At 50.0% G+C, this 19782-nt stretch overlaps 3 protein-coding genes across 4 annotated transcripts in view; 2 read left to right on the forward strand and 1 right to left on the reverse strand.

Annotated features, from left to right (window-relative positions):
- Positions 1 to 8622, reverse strand: LOC119104112 (isobutyryl-CoA dehydrogenase, mitochondrial). Of its 2 annotated transcripts, XM_037227788.1 has the most exons (9): positions 8523 to 8622; positions 7621 to 7721; positions 4815 to 4984; positions 4066 to 4252; positions 3438 to 3546; positions 2689 to 2853; positions 2170 to 2267; positions 1671 to 1823; positions 1 to 637 (listed from the first exon to the last, which is right to left on the reverse strand). In XM_037227788.1, exons 2-9 carry the CDS (start codon positions 7651 to 7653, stop codon positions 482 to 484), a joined length of 1071 nt encoding a protein of 356 aa, XP_037083683.1. In that variant the 5' UTR covers positions 7654 to 7721; positions 8523 to 8622; the 3' UTR covers positions 1 to 481. The 2 variants fall into 2 exon arrangements, with proteins under 2 accessions (XP_037083683.1, XP_037083685.1); XM_037227790.1 differs by lacking the exon at positions 7621 to 7721 and having other exon boundaries at positions 8523 to 8602.
- A 217-nt stretch (positions 8623 to 8839) lies between these two features.
- On the forward strand, positions 8840 to 15967 carry LOC119104114 (ubiquitin-like protein 3). The gene is made up of 5 exons (XM_037227792.1): positions 8840 to 8987; positions 10961 to 11235; positions 12079 to 12187; positions 13382 to 13546; positions 14344 to 15967. Exons 2-5 carry the CDS (start codon positions 11188 to 11190, stop codon positions 14406 to 14408), a joined length of 387 nt encoding a protein of 128 aa, XP_037083687.1. The 5' UTR covers positions 8840 to 8987; positions 10961 to 11187; the 3' UTR covers positions 14409 to 15967.
- A 1083-nt stretch (positions 15968 to 17050) lies between these two features.
- Positions 17051 to 19782, forward strand: part of LOC119104117 (V-type proton ATPase subunit e) — a 30153-nt gene continuing 27421 nt past the window's right edge. Inside the window, exon 1 of the mRNA XM_037227799.1 lies at positions 17051 to 17116. The gene's annotated coding sequence lies outside the window, so the exon portion shown is untranslated. The remainder of the gene's footprint in view (positions 17117 to 19782) is intronic.

The raw sequence follows: 19782 nt of genomic DNA on the forward strand, positions 1-19782 counted from the left end.
AACACACTGTTGATACAAATGTAATGGTCTGCCACCAAGACAACACAGGTCAACTAAATCTACATAAAGACATAGGTTGCACATATCACAAATCTACTTAGCGTACAATGTATGAGTACCTGTCTTTACCTCAAAGTTATATACGAGACAAAACAAACTGACCCGATCTTCGTATGAGCATAACGTGTCGTACAACACCTCCGTTAACATCGTTCCAGACACCCTCCAGACAACTCTAGACACCCCCTTCTCGAAAAAAGGTACCCAATATCTGCAGGCCACAGCGGGGCCTTCACTACGTCGCTATCAGCGCCTCACAACATTAAGTGAACAAAATGCATTGCACGTCGGTTGCACACGGACCCCGGTTGATCTTCCCAGCACAGCCTGCTTTTCCGTCAGCCCGCATCGTCCTAGCCACCATCAGCGCGAGCGGAGCCGTCTGGCCACGGGACAGCTGCCGCCGCCGCCGTTCGTCAGCCTACTCCTTCAGCACATGCCGCGCCACCAGCAACTGCATAACCTGGTTGGTGCCCTCCAGAATCTGGTGCACGCGGATGTCGCGCAGGTACTGTTCGACGCCGTAGTCCTTGAGGTAGCCGTAGCCGCCGAACAGCTGCAGCGCCGAGTTCACGATCTGACGACAGAGGGACGTCAGTCAGCTCCGGGACATGGTCTGCGGCTCTTACGCGCGCCACCAGGCCGCGCCGCCGCGCGCGACCGCCCGCAGGTCCCGCACGTAGACCGCATCGCCGATAGTCAGCACGCGCACGGCGTCCCTGGGCAGGGGCCGTCACACCGGCCAACGCACGCGGGCACCATGCGCGCCACCAAGTCACCCGGCACCAGCGCGGCTCAAGGGATAGTCACACCGGACAACGCACGCGGGCACCATCACATGCCACCAAGTCACCCGGCGCCAGCGCAGCTCAGGGGATAGTCACACCGGACAACGCACGCGGGCACCATCACACGCCACCAAGTCACCCGGCGCCAGCGCAGCTCAGAGGATCGTCACACCGGCCAACACACGCGAGCACCATCACACCATCGCGTCACCCGGCGCCAGCGCAGCTCAGGGGATAGTCACACCGGACAACGCACGCGGGCACCATCACACGCCACCAAGTCACCCGGCGCCAGCGCAGCTCAGGGGATCGCCACAGCGGGCACCACCACGCGCCACCAAGTCACCCGGCGCCAGCGTAGCTCGGGATCGCCACGCCGGCTACGCACCACGCGGGCACCGTCACGCGCCACCAAGGCACCCGGCGCCAGCGTAGCTCAGAGGATCGTCACGCCGGCTACGCACCACGCGGGCACCGTCACGCGCCACCAAGGCACCCGGCGCCAGCGAAGCTCAGGGGATCGCCACAGCGGGCACCATCACGCGCCACGAAGGCACCCGGCGCCAGCGTAGCTCAGGGAATCGTCACACCGGCTACGCACCACGCGGGCACCGTCACGCGCCACCAAGGCACCCGGCGCCAGCGTGGCTCAGGGGATCGTCACACCGGCTAACGCACGCGGACGTCACACCGCCGCGTCACCCGGGGCCAGCGCGGCTCCGGGGATCGTCACACCGGTCAGTGCACGCGGGCACCGTCACATCACCGCGTCACCCTGTCCCGCCCCCCCCCCCCCCCCCCCCCCCCCCCCCCAGCACGCACCTCGAAGCACTTGTCGGTGGCGAACAGCTTGGCCATGGAGCAAAGCGCCACGGTGTCCGGATGTTGGCTCTGCAGCGCCAGCGCCGCGTTTCGCACCATCATCCGCGAGGCGACCAGGTCGGTGGCGGCGCGCGCCAGCACGAACTGGCTGTGCTGCGGACCGAACGGTCGGGTCACGTCAGGTCGGATGAGGTTAGGTCAGTCGGCGACCACGTTACAAGTCAGCTGTCGACGGAAGACAGACGGGGAGGTCCACATGCACCAGCCTGATGATGTCGTGACAACACCTGAAGGCCGACAAGTGACGAGTTTCGGTGACGCGAGTCGCACCAGCCTACTTCGTTGTTCATATGAAAAGGACAACCCAGCCACAGGGAACGTCAGAACAGCGCAGAGACGATCTCAACACAGCGCTTTCCACCAAGACCGGTACAGGTGTTGCAGTGCGCACCAGCATCACCAAGCAAGCACACCATGGACAGCGTGGTCCGACGCATACCTGGAAGTCGGCCAGCGGCTTGCCGAACTGTTTGCGGACCAGGACGTGATCCCTGGCCAAGTCGAGGCTGGCCTGAGCGGCGCCCAGGGAGCACGACGCTGTGAGCAACGCCAAAACAGACGTCACGTAACGCTAATCAGAAGCCGACCAGACGGCACGGCACACCGTTCGAGACCAGCACCGCCCGCGCCGGCTTCCGCGCCCGGTCACCGTCCCGGTCACGCCGCCGCCTCCAGGGAGCGGCTGACAACCCGTCAGAGGGCACACGGCGGGTCTCATTCACAGCGCTGTCACACAGCTGGACGGCGATTCCCGCGCCCCATATAAGCAGCCCGCCGACATGACAAACAGTCAAGCAGACGGCGCGTATCTTATCCCAGGCAGCCTCCTGATTTATACGATCGGAGCATTTGAAGCTACCGCAAAACGGAGGAAAATCGTTCACACAACACGCATTTAATCAGCACACCGCACTCCAGCGCCGGCTTCACACGCACACCCGAACCTGCTCTCGCCCACCTATGTTGATGCGGCCTCCGTTCAGGCCTTTCATGGCGATGCCGAAACCCTCCCCCTCGGCTCCCAGCCGGTTGGCGACCGGCACGCGGCAGTCCTCGAATATGACTGCGCGAGTCGGCTGGGCGTTCCAGCCCATCTTCTTCTCCTTCTTACCGAAGCCGAGGCCTGGGGCAGTGACACGGGCACGTTCGATAAGCGAACTAGGCAGTCACCCTCAAACGAATACAGCTCGCAATTCGGCACAGGAACTCCGAGCTTCCAGTTGTTAACACTTGAAACAGCTATTTCGAACTATTCCCGAAACCTTTAAAACGCTTTTACAGCTATCTCACCCGGCGTCTGACAACATGTCCGAGTAGGAACGGAAGACACGCCACCAGCAAAGCGTTGGTTGCTCAATCACCCCGTGGAATACTCTATTTTCTGAAGGTTTCAGATCGTTGCGAGGGCTTCAGAGCCCGTCTCCTGAATTTGGCCATTACAGCATCTGAATACTTCAGTCAAAACAGGCTCACTTTATGAGACCAACAAGAAACCGACCCTGTGACCGGAACAATGGAGTCCATTGGCCAGTCAGCTACCTAATGGCACTAGAACGGGGCGCACAGGCCAACGGCGACAAAGACCGTCAGGAACAATGAGCGTTGGGACGGGAAGCGCCGGGGACGGGGAGCGCCGGGAACGGGAGGCGCCGGGGTCGAGCAGCGCCGGGGCGGAGAGCATCAGAAATAGGGAGTGGCGTGCCTTACCGGGTGTTCCCTTCTCCACCAGGATGCAGCTGATGCCGCGCGGTCCCGGCTGCCCGGTACGACACATGACCACGTACAAGTCCGTCTCGCCGCCGCCGCTGATGAAAGCCTGCCATCGGAACCATCGGCCGTCATTCGGGGCACCAGCGTCGGGACTGGGGCGCACAGTCCACTAGCATTCGGATGGGACGCACGTGGGCCGCGCTAACAATACTCCGGGGAGAAACACAAAAACCTGGGCATTCGGCCCGCTGCCTGCGAGGCGCTGTCCTCCGGGGACGCCACCCGCCGCCGGCGAGGCGCTGTTCTCTGGAGACGCCACCCGCCGCCGGCGAGGCGATGCCCTCCGGAGACGCCACCCGCCGCCGGTGAGGCGTTGTCCTCCGGGGACGCCACCCGCCGCCGGCGAGGCGCTGTCCTCCGGGGACGCCACCCGCCGCCGGCAAGGCGCTGTCCTCTGGGGACGCCACCCGCCGCCGGCAAGGCGCTGTCCTCCGGGGACGCCACCCGCCGCCGGCAAGGCGCTGTCCTCCGGGGAAGCCACCCGCCGCCGGCGAGGCGCTGTTCTCTGGAGACGCCACCCGCCGCCGGCCATCGAGCAGCGCCGCAGAACCAAGCGGCCAACTACCTTGGAGCCGTTCAGTACGTAGTGGTCGCCGTCACGCCTGGCCGCCGTCGTCAGCGAGGCGGCGTCCGAGCCGGCACCCGGTTCCGTCAGGCAGTACGAGGCGAGCCGCTCCATCGAGGCGAGCGACGGCAGCCAGGCGGCGCGCTGCTCGGTCGAGCCGAACTCGTCCACCATCCAAGCGCACATGCTGCAGTGGGACAGAGGATGGGGCGTCAGACACGGGCATGGACGGCGGTGGCTCTGGGCGCCCGTCGCTTTTCCCAGTCAGTCCCAATTAGCTGGGACAGCGGGTAAGCTCGGCCTGATACCGTGGCGTTTTGCAGCGTAAGAACGGAGCCAGCACTCAAACGGAAAATACGCAAACCAAATATATAGTTAACATGCCGGCTTACAAGCTCATTTAGCTGTTTAGACAACAGGAAATTAAAAAAGAAACAAAGTCAAAGTCATGAAGATATTTCTTCCACGCTGAGCCACACCGTTCGACGCAGCCTAGCGCAGAGGTTGGCTGCCGAAAACAGCAAGAATAGCACGACCAGCTGGCCGCCCTCGACCACCCCAAAGAATGACTTGGCGGCAATCCTCGATCCGGGGAATCACGTGTATATGAACACTCAACCAACACGGCGTGCGCTCTACAGGCATGGGTAGACCGCCAGAGGTAGCAGCATACGCCACAAAAGGAGTGCGGTCCCATCATCAACACTACCACGACCGCAAACTGCACCGCCGCCGTCTGCCGCTCTCACTTGTGAATGCTGATGTAGGCGGTGGTGGTGACGCAGCCCTGCGAGAGCGCCTCGAACACGAGCGACGCGTCCAGCCGCGACAGTCCGGTGCCGCCGTGCTCCTCACGCGCGTAGATTGCGCCGAAGCCGAGGGCGGCCGCGCGCCGCATCGTCTCCACCGGGAACACCTCCTGGCGGGGCGGCAGCCGACGGTCAGTGAACGTCACCGTACCCCGGCGGACGGCAGGCAGCAGGACAGCCGTCTCGTCTCCGACACATCGGGCCGGATTATCGGGGTTATGTGATGCCCTCCGTTAGCTGTCAGAGAAGAACAAATCGAAGTTTGGTGTGTTGAGTTCGCGGTTGGCTTTATGTTTCATGACTGGTGATCAAACGGACTTTGGACTTAACAAACCACTCGATGACGAGATTGAGCTATTGCATGAGGCGGCTGGGCATCGACAGGCCATCCAGAGTACATAACTTGGGACTTCCTGTTTCACAGCCACGATGTTTTCCCTTACTGAAACGCCGATGTAATTCCTAGATGCATGCACATTTCAGCTACTTAAATGGAGTGTTCCACACATTTATGGGGGTTTGAATGTCCACAGCCATGCCCTTTTAAGACTCAAGACACAAGATTCTGAGCTTGACGCTCTTCCCTGAGCTTGTGCAGACTATTTCGTGCAGACTATTTCAAGGTCATCCGGGCATACACAAAAAAGACACGTTACGCCAACACCGCCATCTCACTGGCCATGTGTTGCCCAAAGTCAAAAAAAATATGATCATTGAGTCATTCGTGGCATACGTCTGCACAATTTCTGGCACCAACAGACTTCAGCTGGCCATCAACCAGTGTGTTGCTTTCAGTGCAAGTTTCAAATACAAATCACGTTTTGTGCTACATAATGCAAGCATTCTGCCAGTGGGACGGGTTGTGAAGGACACAAGGCTAAGAATCGAATACCGTAAGGCAAACTTCATAACCACGCATGTAAATGCCAGTGAAAAAATGCAAATTCGCGGCAAAATGTGAAAGAATGGCACGAGATAGGGCCAACACATAATCATACAACGATATTTGGGTCCAGCAAACACGGTCCAGTAAACACCGCCACCTCTCGGCAAGTTGAAATACTACAAGTGAATCAGCCCCTCAGCTACAGGGGAAATTCTGACACAGATAGGTTAGCAGCAACTATTCAAACGATCGTATATTGAGGCACCGATTTTTTGGAGCAACACGAGACAAAAATCCCTTCAAGGGAATGGTCCACATTTCGAGACATTGCGGCAAGCAGCAGGCATGAATAAGCAAGTTTAATTGTAACTACAAATTTGCTTCTAAGTGTCAAAGACTGCTCAAGACCACAAAATATCACTGTTTAGTAAATGTGCCTTTCAATACGTTCTCATTTGATTGCGCCATCGCATCTTGCACAACGCTGATAGAGCCAAATGACGGCCGTTATATCTGGAAATTGTGGTCGCGGGCGCCAGACATGAACGAATCGACAATTTTTTCGTGGTCTTGATCGACACATGTCTTATGGAACAACACAATTTGAAAATCATTATTATGGCGTTACGGAGGCTTTGATGACCTTGAAATAGTCTGCCCGAAAAAGCCTGTACATATTCGCAGGCGTGTAGGTCAGAAACTAGCTCTTGCAGCTCAAAACCAGTAACCAAGTTTGGAACTGGCCCTTTAAGTTACCCCCATGAGGGGAGGGGCGCTCAGGAGCCTCCCTAATATTGCTCCGAAATAACTTCTGATCAGTTTTGAGTACACATTTTCATGCAATTCATGCAGATTTGAAGTTTTTTGACATCAACAGCTTGTGAAGTATGACCCCATTCTCGAGGTTATGTCGCTGACATTTCGTTCAAAGGTGACAAACAAAAATTACTTCTTGCGGGAAGTGCACACCGAAGTGTTTTCTTACACTTCTTGTCTAGTCTTGGCCACTTTGCAGTGCAAAATTAACATCCTGGTGGCTATTGCAGGGGCAGGCCATCCATGGTCACGGTAGATCAACCTTTGAATTTTGTGACAAAATTTGACCATTAGAAGATCATCTTGCTTAGATCCTAATGACACCTTTCTACAGCTCGAATATATCCTTTGAACCCCATTCTCATCATTCTCATGTGGCTTGTTTGATTTATGACATTCTAGTAACTTTACAAACTATAATATAATATATAACAGCCTTCACCCATTTGACCCAACATGATCTATCACAGGTGATTTGTACCCATACCCACTAATACCAGTCCAAAAATTGTTCAAGACCAAGGCAGTCCTGCCTTTAACATTGTTATGGCATACCTGGTACTTGATATGCCAAAAGGGGTCTAGAAAGTCTTAATTGGGTTGTGTCAACTGGTTTGACCTTTCACAGGTCACATTCATTATTGACAGACACACAAATGCCATGCAGTTTGATGGCAGCTTTTCCATGAAGATTTCCTTAAATATCTCTCTTACCTGATTTAAAATCAGGATAGGACATTAATGGAACAATTCATAGTATAAGAAACTGATTCAAAAGCTGGCATGTTTCATAACTGTAGTCAATTTGCGTGGCCCAGGCTTATTTGGTATATTAGATCTAATGGGAGCCTCTGAGAATACACTAAGGCAGAAATGAACATACAAAATAAAGCAAAGGTTAACTAACTACAAAATTTATACCTGTGCACCATGGCAGAGCTCCATCTCGCAGGGTGCTGTTTTTAGTGCATCAGAACCTTAAGCCAGGGGAAATTGCCTTACCAGAGGACAAAGTCTTTAAGCCCTGTGCAAGCATCAACTTACTTGTTGGTCCCATTCTGACATCTTAGGAGCCATTTCATTTTTTGCAAAGTCTAGGGCAAGCTTTTGTACTTGTTGTTGCTCTTCTGTGAGTCCAGATGATGCTGCAGGCAGGAAGACATGCTGGTGATGGACCTCTTTCCACATGTTCAAGTGATGTTTTGAGCTTTAAGTCAAGGCCAAGTTAGTGGCACAAACAACCTTTATTTCTCAAGTAGGTGTAGAACTGCATAATTTTTCCTGCAAGCCAATGACTACTTGTAAATCAGCAACACAGGCACAGGAACCGTAAATCAGGAAGTGTGTCATTTCTCCAGATGTCCTTCACAATATGTTAGTAGTAAAAATCAAGGGTTGAATTTCAATTATGTGATGGGCATTTTAATGTTTTAGTGAGCTTTATCATGGGGTAGGACATGAGATCACATATTTTAAAAATTCCATGTAACTTAAATGGGAGAGGTTAACTAAGGTGATAGCTACAATTTTCCATGGACAATGTGCTTGCTAAAACAATACCTTTGAAAAAACACAAACAGCCTGTACAACACACTTTTTAAAAAGGAAGATTTTTCCCCAAAAAACTCTTTGAACATGCTATCAGTGGCTGCAAAGGTCAATTTAATAGTTGGATTTGTCTTTGAGTGTGTTTCACCCGTTCCAAAATTTTTGCTGGCACTCAAAGTGTATCATATACACCCCAAATCCTGTCTGTCTTGCACAGATGCAAAGAAAATAATACCGATGATGGATAAGTAGCACCACAACTATGATTTAGAAACGCAGAAGCCGGAAGAAATTACGAACGCTTACACGGCGCATGTGGTACGAAGTCAGTACAGCAAGAATGTCTTCAGCACACCAAATCATGACATAGTGAGTGGTTAATTAAATAGTATACTCACCATCCAACGACGTCACTCCCGTTATCCATCTCGTTGATTTAATGACCTTCCAAGGACTGGCCTTAGAATGTGAAAAAGCCCTGAAGCAGAAAGTCCTTCCTATGTGCGCCGCCATTTTTTACACGGAGCTATATAAAACCAAACATTGCATAATAGGCAGGTACTTTTTATTTATTTAAGTATATTATGTTAATATTATATGATAAAATATATCATCGAGCCTTCAGTAACAAAATACAGCTTTTGTTCTTCTTTTAGCTATACATCAAAATGACCTTACCCACACCTCTTGCGGTATTTTAGAGAACTAAAGCTGGCACTGTGACAAGGGAAAAGTCGCACGCCATGTTTTATTTGTTTATGGTGGTCAAGTAGATGTTTACTTGGTTATATTCTGAGCATTCATTTCAAGATCTCTCTTGTGATTTAATCTCAGCATGGGACATTCATGGAACGATTCGCACTGTAAGAAACTGATTCGAGGCTTGGCTTGTTTCATAACTGAAGTCACTTTGCAACCCGTGGGCTGATTTTATATTGTGTACCAGTTCGTGACCTAAGCGTGATGTGGTGACCTGCTTAAACTGTTCGTATTATGGTGATGTTTTTAAGTATCTTCAAAATAATTAAAGTTGCTGATGGCATTTGTGTGTCTGAGTCATTTGTTAAAGCTTGATTTCAGGGTTTTTCTGATGTAGGTAGCAGTTTGGTAAGTTGGATCCTAGTCACCTTACTAACCTGTTTAACTTTTAGCTGTTTTTATGTAGCACCAATGAAATCAGTTTGAACACATTTCGTCAGTGGTATAGATAGGCAGATGGTGGGGTTTTGGTAGTACAAAATCTTAATAAGGTGCAATTATATGTTGTGCCAAAACCTTTGGCAAAAAAAAAATTCCCAGCATTACAAAGATTGTGAGGATTCCATCTAACACAACATGTGTGTTATCAGGGGAGAGTGAGCTTGAAATTTTTTGAAAGAAATGTCTGACACTTGAAGATATTGAAGTAAGCGTCAGATGGGATGAGACAAGCTCAGTTATACCATTTGGTATCCTTTTAAGCATAAGAAAATGCTCTAGGTGCCACAGTTTCTGTTGTGATCAAATATGCTCCTTGAAATGTCATTTTTTATTAGGTCATTGTCATTTCAAGGAGCATATTTGATTACAACAGAAATTATGGCACCTAGAGCATCTTATATTTAAAGGATACCAAATGGTGTAACTGGGCTTGTCTCATCTCATTTTTTATTAGGTCATTGTATGGGTGCTGTATGACCTACAGCAGTTGATGCACCCTACAACCCCAAATCATCATCATTAGGTTATCATACCTTGTGCTACATTGATTGAGGGCCACTTGTTGGGTGTTTTGTCTGGAAATATTAAGTTCCAGAAGTGTGTTAAGGTCAGCCTATTGATGGCAAGTAAAAATATGGGTGTAAATTTTGATTTTTTCAATTTCAGCCAGGGTTGGCAAAGTAATGGTTTGCAGAAAATCATTAACATCTTTGAAAACCAATATTAAAGTAGATAAAAAGTTATGAGCAGGCTGGTCACTGAAAGCTGTTTCCCTTTCCACACTGTTTTTGTGGCATCTGGAAATAATATTGCTGGTGGCATTTATCTAGGAGAGCAATGATAGAGCTGTGCTGGGCCATGATAAGGGGATTAGTGGGAATTATTGGTAAAGACTACATATTAATGCAGCTCAGCTGTCAGCATCATGCACTGAGGAAAATATATTATCAGGCTCAATGTTGGTGAATAGATGCAGTATATGCTACCTATGTAGGGGAGGTTTGGTCTATAAAGGGGAAATAACCATTTCTGCTGCTGCATTGACTCCCTGGCCAGGGTCATGTACAACAGTGTTTTTAAGTCCCAAACAGGTGAAGTATTGTGCATAAGTTTGGGGAGCAGCAGAGCAGATGAGCACCTGCCTTCCAATCCACCAGTGGTGCAAAGAGTAGCCTCAAGACACTGTGGTGCTCCTTTGTTTTGCCACTCACTGGGATAGTCTGCCCTTATGGTAGCTGCTGGTCAAGGTCAGATAACATCAGAGGGTGCAGTGTACCATGCTGAGGATTGCATCACATTCAACTTTTGCCAGAAGTTTTGCTGTCATACTGGAATTGCAATTAAATTCCAGGGAGCTGTTCATGTGGCAGTGGGCACTGCTTAGCATAAGCTTGGACCCCAGAAATGTATCAAAACAAAATGGTTTGTGCTGTTTTTTAATGCCAGCACATTCACAAGACACTACAACAGGTGACATTGGGCAGATAGGTTTTCTATCTCCATGACTTGGCCATTTCAGGTTCAAATCCAGGTCCCCAATGAACTGTCCAATGCTGATGTGCAGCATCCTCGGGAGGCTAGTGCTGTGTGCCCTCGAGCGGCATTCATTTATCTGACTCGCAATGGGCCCCCGCAGGATCAATAAGTGAACCCACATGAGCCACCCTGGATCCCGTTGAGGAAACTAGCTGCCCGCCGCCGGCCGTGCCTACCCTGCTGCCAACGGCCACAGTCCAGCAGCCCGCACAGCCAGGCGAGCTGCCTGCAGAGCTGTCCCAGCAGGAGGCAGAGCCAGCCGAGCAGGCTGCCGACCTGCCGCAGTCTCCCTCAAGGACGGCGCGGCCAACAGAGGCCAAAGTAGCCATGTCTCGTCCGGGCTCCAGTCGAAACAAGAGCATACCAGCTGACAAGGTGCGTGACCAGCAGGCATTACTAGTCATTGTGAGGGGTGGCCTGATGCTGTGGTTGAGGTTGTAGGTAATTTAGTTGGAACCATTGGTGCTCTGACAATCATTTTAGCAAGATGCATTTGTTAGTGTAGGGTCCTTGTAATGCCTGAACTGATTGGTACTTCCATTGTAGAATGGATGCTGATGATATGCTCTCTGGGCATTTGCTTTAAAGATGGGTTGGGATATAGTATCAAGAAATCCAAAGTTTGCAATGGATAAACTTATATTCCTTTCAGCTCTTGTTTGATGATAAATAATGCACCCGGAGCTGTTGCAATATATTAGAGGCATACCACTGATTTCATGGGCACCACATCCTTTCGTGGGAGAAAAAAAAGCAGTCATCAGAAGCTTATGTTCTGATTGTGTCATAATAAGTTGTATTCTTCTTTTGATGTGACCAGCTGCATGATATTTGAGAATGCCTTGTGATTGGAGTTGCAACCTCATGTGAAATATAAAATAGGTATCAAAATGAAATATGGTAGCTTGAAGTAGTTCCAAACATTGCAAAACTTTCTTTGCATTTGCTTGCTTGGCAAAGTCTCTTATCTCCACTCCAGGACCCAGAGCCATTTGTCGATGTGCCAACTTTCAAGATCTCATATTTACTCCAGTGCCAGCCACATGCCAACAGCCATCAGCTTTCTGCCAAATGATTTGACAACTGACTGCGATTTGACGTGCCAGTTGAACTAAATAGCACCTGTTCAACGTCTGTGTGACCGAGGGGCTGGCCGTCGGCGGTTCGGAGCAGCGCGAGCGCCGTCGTTAAGTCACGTGCGCTCTTCCCCGGCGACAGATCAACCTGCGGCTGATCATGGTGAGCGGCAAGAGTCGCGAGTTCCTGTTCGGCACATACCACTCGGCCGGCGACATCGCGCAGTTCGTGTTCGACACGTGGCCCGAAGGTAAGCGGCTCGGCCCGTTTCGGGAGCGGATGATGTACACGTGGTTCCGGGGTAGGGTTTTGACATGTGGTTTGAATGGTGTCAGAAATGGCCGAAAAGTGGTCGACACTTGCGTCGAAGGGAAGTGGCCAGCATAATGCTTAGTGCCAAGCATTACCTGAGTGGAGTGTTGACTCTAAAAGCTGAGTTCTGAAAGCTAAAACCTGAGCTGAAGTTTTACGGTAAGCAGGAGTAGGACCACAAGTCATGTATGGGGTGAACTTTCCTTTTCTTGGGTAGGTTCTTCAATTTAGGTATTTTATTTTGTGCTGATCCTTCATTGCATGTTCACCACAGTCACATTGCACGGTCACGCCTGCATGGACGGGTGGCCGTTCCGGGAGCTCCGTTGTTGGAGGGGCGGACACCTGACCACTAGCGCCGCACACTGTGGACTGGCATGTAGTGTCGGCAGAATAGGTGTTTGCGGCTAGGATTGATTTCTTAGCATCATGTGATCCAGACTGGAATGTTTGGTGGTAAAAAAGGAAGTTGGTTTAGTGCTACAAAAACACGTTTAGAAATTGCTGGAAGCACTACAGCTGTTTTCAGCAAGTGACCTGACAAGTAAAGACCATAAAATATCATCCCAAATGAATGGCACTGTCATATGTGACTATTCTGAATTGTACCATTATCAACATTTTGTTTTCTTTTGGGCGACAAGTAACACAAATGTTTTATTTAAAACATGCATCACCAGACATGCTTATAGATTTCGTCAGCCCACATGTCTGCAGATGATTATGTACTGTAAGCCTGATGCGATTTAGCTTGAAGTCAAAAGCAAATAAACACACTGAATGCATTCTGCAATACAGGAGTGGTGGTTGCAGGGTCCTTGCTACAGGCTATGCCTATCACGTGACTTGGTCGTCGTGTTATTCTTGCAAGACATGCAACCAAAAAAGTTCTCCAAAAGGCTTCTTTTAAAGTTCCTTCTTCAAGACATCTCTAAAAGAGATTGGTGTTGTGCCCACACTGCCATGGCGGATCTTCGGGCCTGACCCCCATTCTAGAGTGGGGTTTTCTTATTGTAATGTCGCAATGTGCCCAGACTGATGTCAGGAGACCCTGGTTAGGAGCCTTTGTCCTGATGCCCCTAGTCTGGAGTGAGGAGGTCTTTGATATCAGCCTGTGTCCCAATGTCCACAGACTGGAGTGAGGAGGCCGTGGCGAAGGCGGAGGTGCTGCGGCTAATCTACCAGGGCCGATTTTTGCACAACAACGTGACGCTGGGCGCGCTGGGTCTGCCGCTCGGCAAGACCACCGTCATGCACCTGGTGCCGCGCGAGACGCTGCCGGAGCCCAACTCACAAGGTATGGCCCGGCGCCAGTGATGCTAATTCTGCGAACCCTCGCCTGTTGACGTGCTACTCCGGTGGAGCAAAGGTGTACACATGGGAACAACAGACACATGGAATGAATAGATAGTTTTTGGAAATGAGTAAAAGCTCTGGAAAGCAGTCCGGATGCTGTGTGTTCAGGGTCATCTGTGGATCTTTTCTCCGTCGTGCAGTATGACATGAGAAGTTCACTAGCCCAAAAACGATTAAACTGTAGTCCATTTGCCATTTATATTGCTGTTGATGTGGTTTGTTCTTTGTGAAGATGAATTAATCACTGTGTCCTCACTCTAGGGTGAGCGATAATGCTCTCTCCCACATTTTTTTTTCATTTGTCACCCGTACCGTTACAGCGTGGCTGCGGAGGTATTGTTCTGCAGCTCGCGCTATGCTTCCCGCACTGCCTGATGCTGAATCTCATGAGTTCCAGGCGTAGCAACGATCAATACGGCTCAGAAAGAATTGTGAATCATTACACACGACCTATTGAGGCTATTGTTAGCCATTAAGTGCATCTGTTCTGCCACAGCAGCGGAAATTGCTCTAATCTCAGCTGTGAACCAATGCCCTAACGAGCTGTGCCAATGCTTTTCTTCCGTCATATTGATGTACATGGATGAAGCAGGCTGTCACATGTGCGGATCAATCAGCAGCTCCCAGCGAGGCTGAACAGCCCCTGTCCCTCACAGCCTGGTGGCGCGCCATACCGCGCCCACCTTCGCGTCACTGGCTTTGGTGACCTGCTTCTCACGCCGTTCGTCTCGCTTGCAGACCCGCGCCAGAAGAGTAAAGCGGGCAGCAGCCGGTGCTGCTCGGTGTCGTGCGCCATCTTGTAACTGCTGGGACGGCAGGCCGGCCGCGCGCACGCCTTGTGATACTGCGCCGGCCGCGGACGTGCGCCGCCCGGCACCGGCCGCGGCGGATAGCCGGCAGTGAGCCGACGAACTCAAACGCCGGTGATGGCAGCGTGCTAGCGCCGCTCGCGCGGCGGACGCAGGTAATCGTAGGTAATTTGTCGCTCGTCCGTTATTCGAGCAACTGTCCACAGCGTATATGTGTATATATGCAACATCGAGAGAGCGTAGGTAGCTGTTTTCTGTGCATACGCGAGGCGTATTTAGCGATCGGGCATGCGTGCCGGGGCCGTGTGCGGGCCGGATCGGGTCCGACGCGGCCCGCCCCGCCCGGTGCCCTGTTGGCACACCGTGTGAGACTGGCCTGCGCGCGCGCGTTTTATCCGGCAGTCTGAGTGGGTGATTGGTTGAACTACCTCCGGCTAGGTACGGCAACGTTTGCGATAATCATAATTTTACGTCGGAAAACGTGACCTGCTTCACCGCCGCTGGGGATGGACTGCGAACGGCGGCGGCGCCGCGTTGTTGGCCGCTGGGCCGGGAGTGGTGCGGAGTGCCGCTAGGGGGGTCGTCGTGCGTGCTGCCGACGCGTGTCTGGATGTCTCCGCGGTCGGGCCGGAGCTGGGCTGGACCCGGCCCCGCGCCGGCCGCCGAGACGCCATTCCAGCTGCTCACTCTAAATGAGCGCGTCGGATGCGGCGGCGGCGGCGGCCGGTGGCGAGCCGGCGCGTGGAGCCGGTGGTGCCCGCAGGCTGTTGTTTGTGTTCCTCGGGTGAGGAGGGTCACGCTGCAACAACGACTGACTTGTGAGGTGTTCCAGGTGGGGCAAGAGGATTGATTTGTTGCGTGGGCGGCGCAGGGTGGCTCGCGATGTTTGCGCACCTGTTGTGACGCACTGCTTCTTTCCGGAAATGCCTGACAGTACATTTGATTGGGGTTTGTACTCCGCCCGCGATAATAGAGATCTGACGATCGTATTGGTTCCGGACGTTGCCTCCCTCCTCTTGGTTGTCCTATCATCATCCCTGCGTTTCATTCCTTGCATGACCAGCTGTTCATTTTGTCGCTCGCTGACCTGTCTCCTACTGCTCCAACGTCTGTCTTAGCGGCCACCAGACGGCGCGTGGTATCAGTTCTGGCAGAGTGGGCCCCGCTAGCCAGCGACCGCTAGACGGCGTGTGGTACCTGTTCTGGCAGAGCGGGCCCCGCCAGCCGAGCCGCACCGTGCTTTCCGTGGTCGGGCCGCAAGCTGGCCACGCGCCTTGTTCTCTGTTTTGGCCGGATCGTCTGTCCGGGCCGGCGGGCCCACTGCGTTGTTGCTGGCGCGAAACGATGAAATACTCAACTGTTGGTGTCGTGGCGTCTGAGTGCGGCGCCGGAAGTGGCCGGGGATTGCGCCCGACTTGTCCCGGGGCCGCAGCTGCGCGTGTGTGTTTCCCGATTTAGGGGATCCATGGATGTACCTTCTCGAATATGGCATATATTGGCTCGTATGTAGAAGTTGTCTTGCCAGCCTGCAAAATACAATTCTCTGAAACGCAGTTGATGTGTGTTTATCTCCGCCGTTCAGTCCCAGATGGTGGAGTGGGTGTAGCCGGACGTGGTCATGATTTAGAGAATTAATGGCGTGAGGGTGAGTTCGACGGCAGAATGTAGGCAAGGTCGCCATTGAGGGCATGCTGCTGATACCACGTGAAAAACTGCCGATTACATGCCAAATGCTGCAGGGACAGCTTGAGATGGTTCAGTGCAGTGCTAGTGCCCATCTTGACACCATTTTTTGACAGTGCAGTGCTAGTGCCCAGATTTTGGTAGCGTGTTTCTTTGTCACTTCAAATATAAATTTGTTGAGTATCCAGAGACTGCTGACGTCGATTTTTATGCAAAGAGGTCAGGCTATCTTGCAAACAGCTGTCGCTTTGGCAGTGCTTCTCTGGTCTTTCGTACCAACCGTCGGCCGCCTTGCGTAACACAACTTGCATCAACGCTAGTTTCGTCACATGTACTGAACGTGCTCTAAATTATATCAGTTGTTGTACTTACGCCGAAACTGATGCATTCCTATGGATGTGGGAGTATTGTGGGTGGTATGTCTCTCGCCCTTAGTTAAAACATTCAACAGGACGACCGCGGTGATACACCTGAAAAATTGGTTTTCTCTACAATTTGCTGACTCTCAGTGCACTATATCTTAGCAGAACACTTCGATCCTCGTGTTGGATTGGTTGCATCGCTTCTCTGCCCGTATATAAACACCTTGTATAGAGCCCATGCGATCCTTCGTTTTCGGGCAGTTTCGATTCCCTGTTGAGTTGACAGCGAAAGACATGTTGCAACCCAACGTTCTTTGCGGATTTTGCCTAATTGACTGAACTGTGCCCTAGGGTAGGTGCAAGCTCATTGAAATGCGTTCTGTACAGGTACTCTTCATGAAATATTGGTAGGTTTAATCTCAGAGACCTATTTGAACTGAAAAAATCAAATCAATGGAGGTAATGTAAGACATAAATAGTTTTAACCTATACAGATATTTCTTCAAAACATTTGATCCACCATATATATTCCGGTCTGCTACGAACACAGTAAACACACCCAATGGCTTCCATCACTATGTCTCGGTACATCACATGACCGTGATCATCCACTGGGAACGTATTGTCGTGGAAGGGGACTAGGTTGACGGGTTTCGAGTAAGTGAGTTGTGCAGTGTTGTTTGTGTTTCTTTGCTACTTGTGCTGATATTGAGGTATGTGAGAAGTTTCTGAACTAGCCGTGTCTTGACTTTCACGGCGTTATGGCCGCTACCAGGATGGGGGCTTACAAACCAGTTTCCTACATCCATTTGACTTTGGAGCGGGCTGGAGACTGGCTGTCGTATTAAAAGTTCAACATCATCATCTCATTAACAATTTAAGTACATGCACGCTGAAAATGAAACCACTTACAAGTTAATTACTGGGTCACCACCATTTCCATCTGTAAAAAGCCAAGGGTTCAAAGTAGTCATGTTTTAAAATAAGTCATGGGTGAATACTCCCCAAGTCTTAATGGTTAGAAGCACATTCTTTCAAAAGAATACTTTGGAGATTCAGTGCAATGTGGCATGATCTCAGTATGATGCATGTGAGTGCCAGCCAGCAAAAGGTTGCAGACCAGTCAACAAGATAAGTGGGTAGGTCCATTCATGACTGAAATGGTGCAGGTCAATAATTTTACAACAAGGAGCAGTCTCTTAATCTTATCTCTGCTTATTGGCACTGACAGTTGATTCTTCTCAAAATGGGCCATAATTACAATGAATTTATCATCCATTTTTTGGTATTGTATCTTTCTGTTAACAAATTTATAGCTTCTATAAATGCATCACAATCTTTTAGCACAAAGTAAAATGTCATGGGTCCAGAGACACCATGCTGACACTGGTGTGTCTAGTGTGGCATTGTTTGTAGTTGGTTCACCCATTCAGAGCAAGCAATAAAAGTTGGTGCGAGCATAATGCTTGGTATTGGCTTAGTGTTTTTGATCTAAGCACTCTAATTAAATTGATGGATGTCTTGCTACAGGGGGTTATGCAGTCATCCTCAGGTTATCCAGACAGGAAGATATAGGCTTCTTTGTCTTGCATGCACCACAGCATTACAGCAGTACTTCCCCAAAGCACCATGAGCTGCCTACAAATAATGTTACCTACCTTCCCAGTTGAGGAATTTTTATCCCAAAACTTGCATTTTGTATTCTACCCCTTGCATCTAAGGTGGCAAAATACCCTGGGCTGTGCAAAGCAAAATATTTTAGAACTTTATATATATATATATATATATATATATATATATATTTACTGTAAAGCCATTTTGCTAGATTTGCCACAGTTGAATGGCACAGTAAGTTTGTGTTGGGTCCCCAAGATGGCCAACACTACTTCAGCATGATCCATGCAGCCAAGTTCAAACTATGGAACCACCAGTCAGATTTTCTTTAAACCAGGACCAATAACATGCTAGAATGCAGTCTCATCAGCTGTTTGGAAACTGGTGCCCTTAGGTCATTATCTTGACCTTCAAAAACTGCACAAAGCACTAGGACATTACAGCCAAGTCCCAACTTGCAAACCCTTTAACCAAATAAAATCATGTCTTCTTTGTCTTCTGATAAAGGTTCCAAGCAGACTGGTTGAGCAGTTTCCAACTTTGGGCTTGGCTGCAATGTGCTAAAGTTGATTATCTAGTTTTTGAAGGTGAAGACAGTGACCTTATGTCACCAGCTTCAGAACAGGTAATACAACTACATACTTTTACTACATGCTGGTGCTGGTCTGAAGAAAATGTGACCAGTGTTTCCACAGTTTGAACTTGCGTGGATGGCGGGTGAAGTGTGTATTTGTCTCTCCAAGACTGCATGCTGGATCTGCCCAGCTCGACTAGGGTAGAATAGAAATGTCTGCTGTAGGGCGCATGTTAAAACATGTATTTCCTATATTGTTAAAATACAATTCTTTGTTGTTATTTTGTTTTAATTCTGGTAGAACCTCTACATTGGCCTATGGGGGTTTATTTGAAGACATAATGGGACTGAAATTATTTTATTTTGATAGCTAACTAAGATGGCAATTTAGACAAGTATGTCAGTATTCAGTGCATTTATTGTGGCCCCCTGTTCTCTGAAATCTTAGTCTTAACCTTCCTTCAGAAGACCTCCAATTGTATAAGATAAGCTTTCAGTTATGCTTGTTACATTTCACAGCACTCATTGAAGGGAAGAAGGCTGTCATGCTTCCTGCAATTGAATGTTTTTGCAGCAGGCAGTTAGCAAACCAGGACCTCTGTCTCTGAAAGTCTGAGGTGACCCAGTAAAAGCATGCACAAGTGTGTGACACCACTTCTGATACTTATTATGCTGGCCTGTTTGTGCAGAGATTGACCAATTTTGTATTATGCCATAGGGACTGATTGATGTCCCAGAACATACACTTTTACATCAAAAGAAAGCAGATGTGCCTGTATTTTACCAAGGGCTCTCACTCTCTGTCTGTATGGATTCAATGAGACTTGTGCTTGGAGCCCAAAAAACATTGCTGGATCCCATTAACATGAGACTATGGGATCCTTGATCCACTCTTGGGATACAGACATTTGTCTGGCCTTAAGGCCTATTGATGGTTTCAATTTTAAATGTAGTCAGGATAGTTCCATCAATTTCACCCTTGAGTTCCCATCCCTGTTTGACCAAGACCCATGTTTCAAAACCTGATCTTTTGCTAATAAGTTGTGGTCAATGACACAGATATGAAGGAAGGTTGACCATAAGCTGTGCTTAGTTGGATGGATGCAGGTATCACTGTGGACACCATGAAATAAAT

The sequence above is a fragment of the Pollicipes pollicipes genome, unplaced genomic scaffold (genome assembly GCF_011947565.3).
Source record: "Pollicipes pollicipes isolate AB1234 unplaced genomic scaffold, Ppol_2.1 Scaffold_5859;HRSCAF=6946_pilon_pilon_pilon, whole genome shotgun sequence".
In the NCBI taxonomy this organism is placed as follows: domain Eukaryota; kingdom Metazoa; phylum Arthropoda; class Thecostraca; order Pollicipedomorpha; family Pollicipedidae; genus Pollicipes; species Pollicipes pollicipes.